We start from the raw sequence: 14,208 nt of genomic DNA, 5'->3' as shown, positions 1-14,208 counted from the left end.
AGAACTCTTGTAACAGTGTGGCCACTAAAAGGACCAGCTTGCTAAGATCCTTCTTAATGCTTTTGCAGTTTCCTAATTCCCTGAAAAATGACTTCATTTCTTCTGCTTCAGGGAAAAAAATCCAAACAGCAGTGTTTATAATAAAGTTTGAATTTTACCTGATAGTCTAAAATTTGCATTCTAAGTGATTCCACTTCTTTATCTCTGCATTGCTGGCGTGCCCTCAGAGCTTCAACTTGCATTTTTGCTACATCAGACAGTTCTCTTAACCTTGCAGGGAAAAGAGGATTGTGTCATGTGAAACCACCGAATAACCTATTAAGTTTTTCTACATAGAACGTGCTAAGAAGATGCTTAGTATGTTTCCTCATATAAAAACTTTTGAAGACTTTTTCACAGGACTATTTCCTCTAAGTTATATGTAAATTTGCTAGCAGTAACCTGCTCTGGTAAAACAAGGCCTTATTTCTTTACTAAAACTAAGCGTCTCTGTCCTCTATTTCGCTCCTACTTCAGAACATAAATGCTCAAGAAGTGCTCTGGCATATATAAATGACAAAAAATTAGCTTTTGACAATTATCTGTTAGGAATACATAAGGAGTGTATTACATAGCCTGAATCTTAGCATGCATCTGAACATATTGGAATTTAAAACTTACTACTTCAGCACTTACTTCGATACTTCTATCTTGAGCTCCATCTCACGCTTCTCTAGGTCCATGATTTGCCTTCTATCTGCATCACTTACTGCCTTACTTACACTCTTTGACAGCTCTTCTCTTAATTCCTGTTCCACTTTCTGTGCCTCAAGGTTGATTTTGGTGAGCTTAAAAAAAAAGCAAAAAAACCAGAAACAAACAAAATGGTATCCTAAGCACCGTACTGCTCCCAACACTGCAAAGAAAAAGCTGTGCCAAAAGTATATTTTCCTTTTTGTTCATTACAAAATAGTGTCCACCTGTATTCTTTTCCTCTCTCCTTAAATGTCTTTTTGTTTGCAGGATTGCATACACACTGGAAAAGATACACAGAGCAACGCAAAACAGGATTTTAAATTAAATATAATTTTTATTAGTCCATTTCTTAAAACTGTTGCTGCAATAACTTGCTCTTAAACTAAAATAAGAAAAAAAAAAAGAAAAAAATAATAACACTGTAAACTCTTTAGGATACGAACAGTCTTATTTATATATTTATACAGTATATCAGGATTAAAAATACAAACACAAGTTGTAAGTGCCAAGACTCCAACAGTGGAGTTCTTTTGTTCTTTCTAAACATTACTTTCATAATAAAGTGCTATTCTTTCAAGCATCCTGATTTTTCAAGTTGAGTATGGAATACTGAATAACCAATGTTTCAACTGTAAACCAAAGGGAATTAAGTAAAGACTGATAAATGGAAACACATAGGCAACATAAAGAAACCAGAGAAATCAATTTAGTGAAAACAAATGCAGCAGATTAATCTGAATACCATTCCTTAAGAAAATAACTGATTTTCACTTATAACTCTCATTTTATTCATGTCCCAAACAGTGTAACAACTAACTACTAGAAAAACAAAGAAATGGAGAGTCAGATAACAGCAACCCAAAATAACTAGGTTAATAGTCAAGCACAGCACAAGGTGAGGGAATGACAGTCCATCAACATTCCTGACAACATAACTATTCTTTTTCTTAGTTTCTGTTTAAATTACAGTCCAATCGAGGCAAAAGAACAAATGCCTACAACCGCCTAAAAATAAATTTAGACTGAAAATTATAAAGTTTCTTACTACTAAATAATTAATTTACGGAATAAACTTGATGTATGAATAGTGGGGACAAAAAAAAAATATAATAAAATTAAAGACTGATATGACAGGAATACTAAGGACCATCAGCTTCAATGAGACATGACTTCTCTTCTGTTCCTCTATTACAGATAATGTTTGGCATGTGACAGAAGACATAGCCAGTGTATAACAGTCATTACATTGTCATTTGCAAAAGGGATGCAAAGGTCTAGTATATTTCAAATCATTTGTAACGGAAGGAAAATTAAGGTACTATAAAAATTAGACACAAAAAGCAAAAGTCCAAAACCAGACTTTTTTCTAGTAATCTGATGGAAAACTAGCAAACCATCTGTCCAGAAGCTCATCATGTGCTTTAGAGAGATAACCCAATGTTTGAAGTAAACTACTGACAAATTAATTAGTTTTAATTAATTAATTAATTTTTTACAGCTGCTCTCTGTGTGCAAAATTGCAGCTCTTAAAGGAAGTTAATATTTTGCATCATATGCTTATTTGCTAGTCATGATACAAAATAGTTTAATACTTTAAGAAAAGATCAAAAATACGCTTTTGAGATTAATCAAATTAAGTCTAAAAATATTTACCTCAGCAAATTTTGTTTCCAATTCAAAATTACGTTGTTCTATTTCCTTTACAGTGTTCCTTAAGTGTTCATACATTCGTTGCGAATGTTCTGCTCTCTGTCTTTCATTTAGTTCCTTCATTTCCAACATTGTGATTTTCTTAGAAATAGACAAAATTTCACTGTTGGTTATTGCTTTTGTGGCCTTGTCCATGGCATTGTCATCCCCTACATTAAAAAAAATATTTAAGTTACAGAATACAGAAGCTCTTTCAAACATAAGAATTATATGCACTGTGAAACAGAACATGAGTTTTGCTTTGTGTCAGTCAGATAAATGTTATCAAAACACTTTGTTAAACTAGAGGCATGATTATCTCTTGACTTATTACATGTTTGAAAAATATCTAATTTCGGTAAAATATTATAAAATATAAATAGGTGTATCATGCTTATTGAGACTGATAACTATTTTCATTGTAGGCTTTCAATTTATCCTTAATTCAGCTGGTAAATCTTCGGGAAATTTAATTTAAAATCTCTAAAAGAAATATATGTGGACGATTCTTCTTGAATAATGGGAATGTAAACTGTGCACCAAGCCTAACATATCAAGAAAAAATACTTTGTTACAGAGAATGAAACAAGGAAAAAGACAGTATTTTCCTGACAAATCATTAAGTACTGTGACTGATGAGCAAGTTAAAAACATTGCCTCTTATTAAAACAGATAATGTTGTTTACAAGTTCCAGTTTTTAAACCCTTGACCTAGTAACCCAAGAAAAGTCAACGTGGAATTTTACAGACGGAAATACCAGTTTTGCTCAAATAGCAAATATGTAAAATAAAGCAAAGGAGAAAAATTCACGCAAAAGATTTAAGAGTTAACAAAAGATACAAAATAATTTTCACTCTTATTTTATGTTTTGAGATATACCAATTTTGTAACACTTCAGAATATGACTTTCACACAGGACATACCATTTGATTATTAATGTGGCAATATAACTATCATACTTGCCCAGTTTAGTCATCTGTTCCCAAGCCTGTTCTACAGTGTGAAGTTTCTCTTTCGTGATCTCCAGTTCCTTATTCAATAAATTTATCTGTGCCTTCAAGGATTCATTCTCATGCTGCATGAAAAAAAAGTTGCAACATAACAGCAGACTATCCAACTATAGCAGATTTGATGCTTAGTATCTACAAAACGTCTTGATTTAACCTTACCTAAACACAAGTAAAGATTTAAGTTTCCTCCTAAGTGTAAAAATGCTAGTCTTTGTTACACTGTATCTCACTATCAAAGTTTTGAAAGTGTTTACACCCATTCTACTGTCCCTGTGACCACCAAAACTGAAAATGGTAGCAAATATTCCTTCTGTTCACCTTGTTTTGGTAACCAAAGAACTAAAAATACTTGAGGGAACATAGCCACAGCTGAACCTAAAAAGCAAACTAACAAAGAAAAATGCTCAAACAGCCAAATCCACCAAAATTATTAAACAAAATGCTTTTATATATATATCTATAGAGATAAAATCAGGGACTTTGTATATATTTCTTAACCCATTTCAAAAATACCAGGTAAGCAATTTAAAATTGGACTGCAACAGTAAGAAGGCTCTGACATCTCATACCCACCATGGCACTGCTATAAACAGCAGTTCTAGCATCAGGACTTTCGTAAGAACTTTCTATTAAGTGAAAACAAAAAAGGCCAATGCAAAGCAAATGTATAAAGACATAACAAATGGGCTCAAATATAACACAAATGTTACCTCCATGCGTTCCATGTTTGTTGTCCGCTGGACGAGCAAATTATCTTTTTGCAACATATCTCTGTATTTAGCAGTTAATGCATTATACTGCTTATTGGCTAGTTCTAGCTCAGACAATGGCACACTACCATCCAACACCTTTTGCAGAGCTGCAATCTTAAAGCTAGCCATCTCCTATGAAAATAATCAACACAATGGGTTACTTAGGTCTCCTAGATCTTTAAATAGAAAAAATAAAATTACTCGACAGAAAACCAGTACCATTTAATATGATGCTTTTGAACATGACACTGGGTTATTTTACTAAATTACTGTCCATCTTTCTACATTGCCTACATTCCTCTGGTATTCCAACTCTGTGGGTAACTTTATCAACAGTTGCCTCTCAAGGCATTGTCAAAGGCATATTTTATACAGAGGGGTTAATATATGAGCCCTAGCAACCTAGCAAAGTAAGATTTGGTTTCATATGATACTTTCAACAAAAATAACTTGTTGAAGCAACTCCAGAAGGGCAAAACTGACAGGCTCTTCATTATGATGGTTAATTAAATGCAAAGGATGTTTTGACAAAATTTGTAACAGCATTTAACATTTTGATAATATATTAAAAAAAGTTATTACTATCTCCGTTTAAAAAAACTGTTTTTCTTCCCAAATTGTTTAAAAAAAGTGCACTATTACTACTATAAACTATACCTTGAATCGTTGCAAGTCTCCAATTTTCCCTGTAACTGTAGTTTCCATATATGTTATTTCGTCCTTTAGTTTCTCATTTTCTTTTCTAAGATGCCGTTCCGTTTCAAGCAAAGTGGTATATTGCCTTGTTAGTGACCTCTCATTAACTCGTAGAACTGTTATTTTTCTATTGTTTTCTGCAAGTACTTTTTTTGTTTCATCAGGATCCAGCTGAAGCGCACTGAGTAAATTCTGTAAAGTAGAAACCCGTACATAAGTATGGCAAAACTCAACAACGTCAGCAAGCTTTCTTGTAAATTTTTAAAATTTAAGTGTAAAAATTCCATTAATCTGCCTGAAATAACTTTTTGCTAATAAAACATATTCACATGCTCAATACATGGACAAGGATACAATATTCTATTACAAGAAAAATATAACTCTTTGAAATCATCAAGAAATAAAAGCTAAATAATCTGACTAATTGGAATTTTAGTTAATGCTCATATTTTCAGAATTTAGAACAAAAATAATTCTCTGCATTCACTGGCAGTAGTGTTTCCCCTCTTTTACCAGAATCAAAACAAACAGAATTCCTGGTGTTCCTAACAAACACTAACAACATCCTACTTTGAGGACTAAATTTGTAAAGTAAGCACAGGACCCCTCCTATGGAAACATGCCTCTGTTTGTGCACATGTGTGCACACGTGTGTTTCCATCTCTGTGCAAATCTGAGGGGGGGCAGAGAGAGGGAAGAGGGAACAACAGCAGCTCCGGCTGCTAAAAGCACGAGAGCTTTAGCTTTGCTGATGCACACATCAGCTTACCAAGGAAACAGGGAGTTTACCATATTCCTATATATAAGCCTAATGAAGAAGAATGATCAGGTAGCTAGGAAAAAACTCCAGTCATGGAGTTTTCATTACTGAAGCAATGAAAAACCTCTTGTTCTGTGACAACTGGCAAAGATTTGACTTTTTTAATCAAGAAGCTTGTTTTTCTTAAGATTTTAAGAGCAAGCAACTAATTTTCAATGATCATTCACAGTGAATTAATTTCAGTGAAATGTTTCATTTGCAAATGCTAACCTGATTCTAACCAAAACAACATAATAAAAATTAATATTAAATAACAATACATATTTCTTATCTTTGGATAGATGTATTAATGGAAAATAAAGCTATTGGGAAAAAGTAATTTCTGAAAAGAGCTCAGCAATACTTCAGTGGTACTCCATTATATTTTAAAGACATTTAAAAATGTCTCATAAAACTCCATTATATTTTAAAGATTTAAAAAACAATCTGCTCCTGTAACAATGGAAACGCAGAATAAGACACTGAACAAATTAAGATTGCGTGTGCTTCTTTTAAGCCCTCTTTTTTTTAAACATACAGTAAAAACATCTACAAATACATTTCAATTTCACTTTTCTGGAAATATATTTAGGCTTAATTGTCTCAGGATAAAATTAATTTACAAATGAACTACAGTTATGAACATTATTATAAAGGACTACATACCACTACAGTCACTCCAAAGCAGAAGAAAAGGGTTAGAACTCAGCTGCCTATTAAAACATAAGCAGCAATAGTCATTTGCAACACCTTTCTCTGCTTATCTAAATGGACAGGTGTGTCTTATCTGTCTTCTGTCACGTTTGGCATCTTTTGGAATCTGCTCAACAAAGCAGATTCCAAAGCCATCTAAAATTGCATTACGTCTGACAATAGGCACCTGAATCAGTTAATTCCAGGAACTCTGAAACAGTACCTTCTGTAAAAGTTGTTTTTCACCTGTCTTAACAGAATTCAGTCTAGGTAGAACTAAAGTGAAACAGAAAGATGAATGCCATTTCCTGTGTTTGTGAAATACTTACATATTAACAGGTATATATAAATAAGATGTAATAAAATTACTTACAGAATATGCCTTTATTTTTGTAGCATCTTGTTCTTTTTGCTCTTCCAGCTTTTTCTTTTCCTCTTTTATACTTTCTGATTCCTTCTGCCAGCTTTCCTTTTGACTAAAACAGTAATTAGATATTTTCATTTAAAATTATGGAAGACTTAATGATTTTAAAAACTGTAACTAAAACAGTAACCCTGAAATGCTGCAAACCAGGTTACCTATTTCTAGCAGTAGACTTAATTGGAACGTGACTGTTCATCCCAATCCAAAGACAGAGAGGACACAACTAAATGTGTTTTCAATGAAGAACCCAAATTGCCATATTCAGTCCTATGCTCCTAACAGATATAAATCCTTCTCTTTTTTACCATAAAAAGAAATTTTATAAAAATTTGATTCAACGAGGCATATAAAGGAACCAAGAGTCTGAAAGAAAACCAGCTATGAAGTCATGATGATCTGAAATTTTAAAAGAGTAATCTCTGACTGAATTTGAATAAGTTTTCATTTTTTTCCCCTCAGGAAGATTGTTAGGGCCAATAATTGAAAGCAAAAGAAATGTGACTGAGGAGTCCATAATGCCAGGTTCTAGTAAAATACAAGGCACATGATGCAGAAAGCATAATGCAGTCCTCATTATAAAGTATGCAATATGAAATAATCCAGCAGATAATGTTTTTACAAGAGATTTATGAATCTTTAAAAGAAAATACGGAATCCATATCCAAGAGCAGCAGTATTTATTACATTAACTAAAGAATTACTTCAACACAGCACCAAATCTTGTAATCAAAGTTATTAAATATTTAGTTAAGCTTCCATAATTCAGAAAAGTGAGCAATACCTTTGATATTCTTTATACAGCAAGCCTTGCTGATGACGAATTACTGCAAATTTTCGCTTGTAGTCCTCTACTGCATCTTCTAACTGTTTAAGTAACTTTTCTTTATTTTCCAGTTCCTAATGATTATTTTCCAAATAAAAATATTGAAGTGATTAATATATGTTTTAAACATTAAAGGATTAATCAAAACACCAGTTCTCCCTTGTGTTTTTTCATGATAGTTGCTTCTGTCATAAACTGTGTACTGCTGATATGTATTTTTTCTTTAGAAGCAACAGATGAAAAGAAGCCCAATAACCTTTGGCAATAGTTTATAATTGCACTGTGGATTATAGCTCTCATGGTGAAAAACACCATGACACGTTGCTAGCCCACAGAGAATATTAATTTAATCTCTAACTGAAAAGCAATGTTTTCTTTTCGTGCTCCCAAATAATCTTTATAATAGCATACAGTTGAAAAGCATTCTGTAATCAACAAAAATAAAGTGATCGAGAGAACAAAATAACCGTAACAAAAAGGTAAGTTCTTTTAAATCCAATTTTCAAATAATCAATTCTTTTCTATATGCTTGACTGCTATGCTTATCATGGGAATCACAAGCTTCAGTTTCAATGTATTTATGCCTCTTTACAGACATATTTATACTGACGTATTTCTGACAAATAATGGACTGAAAATTCATATGGTAAATAAGTAGACACCTTTGCTACATACAGAAAAAGTGCACATACAGGCAAAGAAGCAGTAAGACGGAATTTCTCATAGAAAGAGTGCAACTGAAGAACTACAAGGAAGAGTGGGCAAATATTTAGATCAAAATTCAGATTTGAAATGAAAAAATCTGAATTGTTGCTAAAAATTTTATGAAGTATTAGCTTCCAGAATTAAAATGCATCAAAATACTTAAAACACCACCTAAAGAATTTACTAGATGTCAGAACTTAAAAATAATTTTAGAGCATCCTCTCCTGTCCATATGTGGCATGGTACTAGACTTCGGAGGAATTAACTGTAGGTTACAAATATTCTTGCTATTAAGGAGTAAATGACTTACCTGGATAAGATGTATTAAATATTCATTCAGAGAATTAATCATATTAACACCTGAAGGAGCTATTCCTTCTGGAAGATTCACTGTTTGGAAGACAATACTGGCACCTTCTGACTGACGTAATACACAAATCTCATTTTTCAGTTGTGCAATCTAAACAAAGGAAAGAAAACCATAAAGGAGCAGCTCTTGCCATTCAACTAAAAAATAATAACCCACTGATAAAAAGTATATTGTTTTCCTGTGCTACATCAGTTGTTAATAACAACCTTTCCACTTCCACTTATTTCTTAAAGCATTCAAACAGTCTTTAAAGTATCTTTAAAAAATGCTGACTTCATAAATCATTAAATTCATAATATTTCAGCCACTTTTTAAAATTACTGCAGCAATCAGGGCAGTTTCTCATATCTAAGGATTCATCTTCTGTTATTTTTAAAAAGATGAAGTCTTGAACAGATTGTGTTGGCTATTTAATGGCTTATTCAAAACAAATCTTTGCCTTTTCATTTAAATTCTTAAAAGCTCTCTGGTTCTCTACTCTAATGGTACATAAAACACTATTCTAGAATATTAGTTACTGGTAAATCTTTTCACACCACCAAAGGCAAATTTACACTCAACTTTTGGTAAGATAACAGTCCACTCCTCTTTCCTGCCATGGAAGAAGCATTGCTCAGATTCAACTGTACAACTTCAAGCAAGATACAGGATTTTAGAGAAAAATTTATTATTTTAAAACACTTAATCTCTCAGTAGCATGAAGTAATACTAAGAGGAGTAAGATTTGAACTTAAATGGACAAACTGGTAGTTCCAATATACACCTTTAAGTAAAATTCATATAAATCACTATTCACATAAGCTAAATTCACTATCTTATGCACTGTGTGGTTTTGTTCTCTATTATCAGAGCAGCTACTTTTCAAGTACAAAATAAATGGTATCAATTAAATTGTATACCTTTTCATTTGCACTTGCCAGCTGATTAGATAAATTTGTTGCCTCCTTCTGAGTCTGTTTCAGTTCTTGTCTCAATTCTTCATTTCGTCCTGTAAGCTGGTCAACCTGAGCTTTCAAGTGCACATTAGCATCAAAGATTCCATCTGAATTCTTTGATTCCATTGCCTAATGCAGTAAACATTTAATTAACAGGACAGAAAAAACCCCAAACAGATAAAGCTTAGTTATTTTCATAACAAACTGGAGCCCTCAAATTTAAACCACACAAAAACAGCAAAAGGCATGAAATGTTAACATTTTAAAATCTATTTATCTATTTCCTGATGGTATATTCGCAATAGGCTGTAATTTAAATAGTTAAATTTTCCTGTTAAAACATATTTTTTGGTAAGTTGTTAAAACAAAGGACTTTTCTCAAACATTTCCTGTGGGTCCCATGAGATAAAAGACATGCAAAAAACCTCTTACTTAAGCTTTATGATTTGGGCAGTAAACTTGCAAAAGACAATTTTATTCTAACCAGCTGAAGATTTTAAAAAAATATTTTTATCTTTATTGGCAATTTCTTGTTGCTGTTTATTTTTAAATAGCATTTTTAAAGAGGTATTGCACTATGTAACTACTTTTAACTATGGACTACTTGTAACTATACACTACTTCTAACTATGGAACTATGTGTATAAAGAAGCTAAAATTTAATTATAAAACAATGCAAAAATTGAGGCAAAACAAAAAAAGGTCTACCAGCCTATAAGGCTAAATTATACTTTATAAAGCAGTCTCACATTAACTAAACGATCCAGACTAGGGATTATTAAGGCTGTTTCTCCTTCCTTTGCACATGGATCCTTCTGCATTTCCTTGACAGCTTGCAGTATGTCTCTCATTCCTTGTTCAAGTTGTTTATTCTCTTCTGATAATTCTCTTACTGTAATTAAAATTGTAAAGACAGGTTTAACAGCTTTGAAAAAATGAGTCAAGGTTTCCTATGACATATCAACATAATGCTCTTTAATTTGACATATAAAAATAATGTTCATATTATAGACAGCCACAATTAGGAAGCTAACAGTAGACCTGCTAAAATCTCTGCTGGAGAATCTATTTAATTTTAAGCTTGAAATTAGCACAACAATCTATTTTTATGTATTTATACAATGCATATGAGGATATACACTAATATAAACATAAAATGTTTAAGAAGTCACTACTGAGAATTCAAAGAAATTCAAATTTGATAAATGACATTTACATTCATTGTTTTGGAATCGTTGTGTTCACACCTGGACCAATTCACAACTCTACATTTCTAATGTGAGAAATGTATCAGAATAACTGTAATCTTCTATGTACACAGACAGCAAATTCAATCACTGTGGAAGATACAAAAGTAAACTGCTCTTAAAACAAAAACTGTAGAGACAGGTATTTGTGGTCATAATTAAAAAGCAGAACAACTAACTAAGCAAATTATCTACAAGCACCTGATAATATTACAGAGTTTTAGAACAGGTTGCAACTTACATTTAGATTGAAATTTGACTATTACAGCCTCATTCCTCTCCAAATCTTTCTCTTTCATGCTTAATTCATTGGTAAGGTACTCATTCTAAAGAAAAGAAAAAAGACATGAAATCAGAAATTTAGGAATTTTAGTATTAGAATTTTCATTAAGACTCTGGTAAATGAGAATAAATGCTTGAAAACACTGCTAATCAATATATATTCAACAGTGAAACTATATAGTATGTAAACAAAAATGAGGTGTTATATAGAAGATGCCATCTTCACAGCAACAAAATTATCAGAAATTATTTAATCCATGAATAAATCTTTAATGAATATTTATTCTGTTTTGTTTTTTTAAAAAAAACTTGGACTACCTGCACTGCCTGGCTTCTGTATCTTTCAAGATTTAATTCTGTACAACTATTTAGCATACTCTTGATGAACAAATCTCTGGATATTTGTTCATTCTAAAAAGAAGTAAAAATAGTAACTTATTAGTACATGATTCTATCTCCATTTATATATATAAAAAATAAATTTCCAAGACTTATCTTCCAGAACAAAAAAACTAACCTCCTCTTTTATATACAAAATGCAATTCGTGGGCATTATTCAATCCATAGGTTGGCTAACACAGTATTTTAAGAGAAATCACAACTGTGAAGCATACTGCTGTGTAGTGCATGGAAAAACTGTTTTATATTTGAAAAACCCTAATGTATACAGACTTACACTTTCATTTGATCAATTACATAGCTCAGCAGCCTCAACAGAAATGCCATCAGTTCCAAAACATTTCAGGTAAATGTAGAGAAGACTTGTTTGTTTATCATACACACTATAACTAGGATGTTTCCTTATCACACTCTTAGATGGTTTTTCCAGGCAAAAACTACACAGATTCCAATTTTAGCAATCTCACGTTCTAGTCCCAGCCTTTTTTTTAATTTGAAGTATGCCTTCATTAAAATTTCCCAGTCTAGACATAAATCTCCTGCCAGATATGCAATGGCAACAGAGATTCACTGGAATAAATAGACATTTTCCATTGTGTAGAAAAACATATTCTTGGGTCATACTGCAGTTGGAACCACAGTCTGGTACAGACCAATAGTCTATATGACTTTGAGGAATGAGGGACTGGCCCCTCTAGCAACCAAAGGAATGCTCTCCACTATCCAGAAAATGAACATGGGATTTCAAGGTACCTATTTAGGAAGCTACCAATGACTTTTTTTATATGATTTACAAGATATAAAAGAAACCACAGGAAGCATCCTCAAATCAATCAGTTTCTCACTGATAATAAAGAACTTTTCAAAAACCCTTTTAAAAGCCTCAAAGATTTTATCATTAGAGATCAGTTGAATATAGAACAGAATTTCTCAATGGAAATCTTTTTTTTCTGAAAACAGATACATATTGTCTTTGTTATTTCACAAGGAAATGGATGAAAGGATAGAAGAACCACCCCAGGGACTTCTTAGATGTTTCCTAGAAGGAAAGGTCTTTCTTATGACCTAAGTCTAAAGCCTGACTTAATAACATCTGTACTCTGTGGAGGTAGGAAACATCCCTCTAGTCAAACAACACATGTCTTTAAACAGAAATCTTATCTCTATCTTTCATACCAAAGGACTGATGCAATACCTACATCATTCAACTAATATTTGTAAATTACCATTTGCACTTCTCAATTTATTTTAAACGAGTTTTTAAAATAATCCTCAAACTCTGTTGTTTAAAAATGCAATTGCAACAACTCATTTGTAAAGAATGCAAGCCTATATGCACTCATAAGAAAATGAATGAGTTCTCTGTTTAGAAAGGTGTGTAAGGTCTTAGAATAAAAATTGTTCCTTCTTTGTATCCATCCTATGTACATGTGCACGGGTATTGTACAAACTTTCTGCCATCAGAATGAAAATATATGCCCACATTTTTCCAATCCTATGTCAACAATAAACTGCAAATGAATGATTTGGTATTTCTTTTATTAGAAGAGAAAAAAAAGCCCAATTCTATTAGAACTATCCAATAGTAATTAACACAGATGAAAGTAAACTAATACATCGTTATTACTTGAGTTTATCTTCTAAATAACTGTAATAGATATAAGCGTACACATACTATATATGTTTCTCACCTGTGATCTAAGAAAGGCTAATTCCCTTCTCAATTGCTCTATGAGACTTTCAACTGGGTCTACCTGACCTGAGTGCTCTGTTTGTCTGTTTTCAAGTCCACTTCCCAAACTTTTTCCTTGCAACAATTCTGTTTGGCGTTTCTTTCCTTCTCTGTCTTCTTGAAAGGCAGTTAAATCAGAAAGCTTTATCTGTGAATAATCATGCTTTATGTTCAGTGGTGTCATTCGTCTGTTGTGGGTTACTAACTTTTCAAGAGCATATGCAGAAGAAATCATCGTGTTTTCTCTGAGACACAGTCCTGGGCAAAAATTTTCCTGATCTCTTAGGTCTGAATGAGAAGTTATGCACAGTTGATTCTGGAAAGATGGCTTCTTTCTGTCATTGAGGTTATTTACCTCTGAGGTCTGACAAACTAGCTGATAAGGAGGAAACAAATCTCTGTAGTCTGATTTTAAGTCTTTTGACATCTCTCTCTTGTCTGTATAGTCTTTTATCCCTGATGTCTGTGTAAATTGTAGCTCTGGTGATACATAAAGCTCTTTAATACTCAGAGCTTCAGAATTACAGTTGTCACTAGACAGTTGCCACTCTGTCACATGTTTTGAACCTAAATGAACCGAAGAAGCATTTCTATTTGTTTCCAAGACATTCAAATTCTCAAATATACCAGAAGTACTTCTAGGTAGATTTCCCACAGCCTTACTCTTTTCAGCTATATCCTTCTCTGACTTCAGAAGTCTAATCGGTGCTTCTCTATCTGCAATTGTGTTTCTCCCTTCCACATTACATGAGCTGCTAGCCTATATTCACAAAAAATACAGAATATTAATTAGTCTTTTAAAAAAAATTAAATTATTAATTGGGGGGTTCTTTAAAAGCAGTTAATAAAACCACCTAGAGAAATATTTGAACAGGTATTTACAAAGTAACATTTTTATTTCTAATGAGAAATATAA

General features: G+C 32.4%; 1 protein-coding gene across 1 annotated transcript in view; it reads right to left on the bottom strand.

The window, feature by feature from the left end:
• CEP290 (centrosomal protein 290) overlaps positions 1 to 14,208 on the bottom strand; it is a 45,911-nt gene that overhangs the window by 19,161 nt on the left and 12,542 nt on the right. The window contains exons 19-30 of the mRNA XM_030456344.1: positions 11,121 to 11,205; positions 10,382 to 10,524; positions 9,597 to 9,761; positions 8,638 to 8,787; positions 7,581 to 7,696; positions 6,749 to 6,851; positions 4,845 to 5,075; positions 4,146 to 4,319; positions 3,389 to 3,500; positions 2,389 to 2,594; positions 676 to 827; positions 159 to 270 (exon numbers count right to left, since the gene is read on the bottom strand). Of these exons, the coding sequence (XP_030312204.1) occupies positions 159 to 270; positions 676 to 827; positions 2,389 to 2,594; positions 3,389 to 3,500; positions 4,146 to 4,319; positions 4,845 to 5,075; positions 6,749 to 6,851; positions 7,581 to 7,696; positions 8,638 to 8,787; positions 9,597 to 9,761; positions 10,382 to 10,524; positions 11,121 to 11,205 (1,749 nt within the window). The remainder of the gene's footprint in view (positions 1 to 158; positions 271 to 675; positions 828 to 2,388; positions 2,595 to 3,388; positions 3,501 to 4,145; positions 4,320 to 4,844; positions 5,076 to 6,748; positions 6,852 to 7,580; positions 7,697 to 8,637; positions 8,788 to 9,596; positions 9,762 to 10,381; positions 10,525 to 11,120; positions 11,206 to 14,208) is intronic.

Source organism: Calypte anna, chromosome 1 (assembly GCF_003957555.1).
Source record: "Calypte anna isolate BGI_N300 chromosome 1, bCalAnn1_v1.p, whole genome shotgun sequence".
Lineage (NCBI taxonomy): Eukaryota > Metazoa > Chordata > Aves > Apodiformes > Trochilidae > Calypte > Calypte anna.
This window is presented reverse-complemented; position numbering and strand designations above follow the sequence as displayed.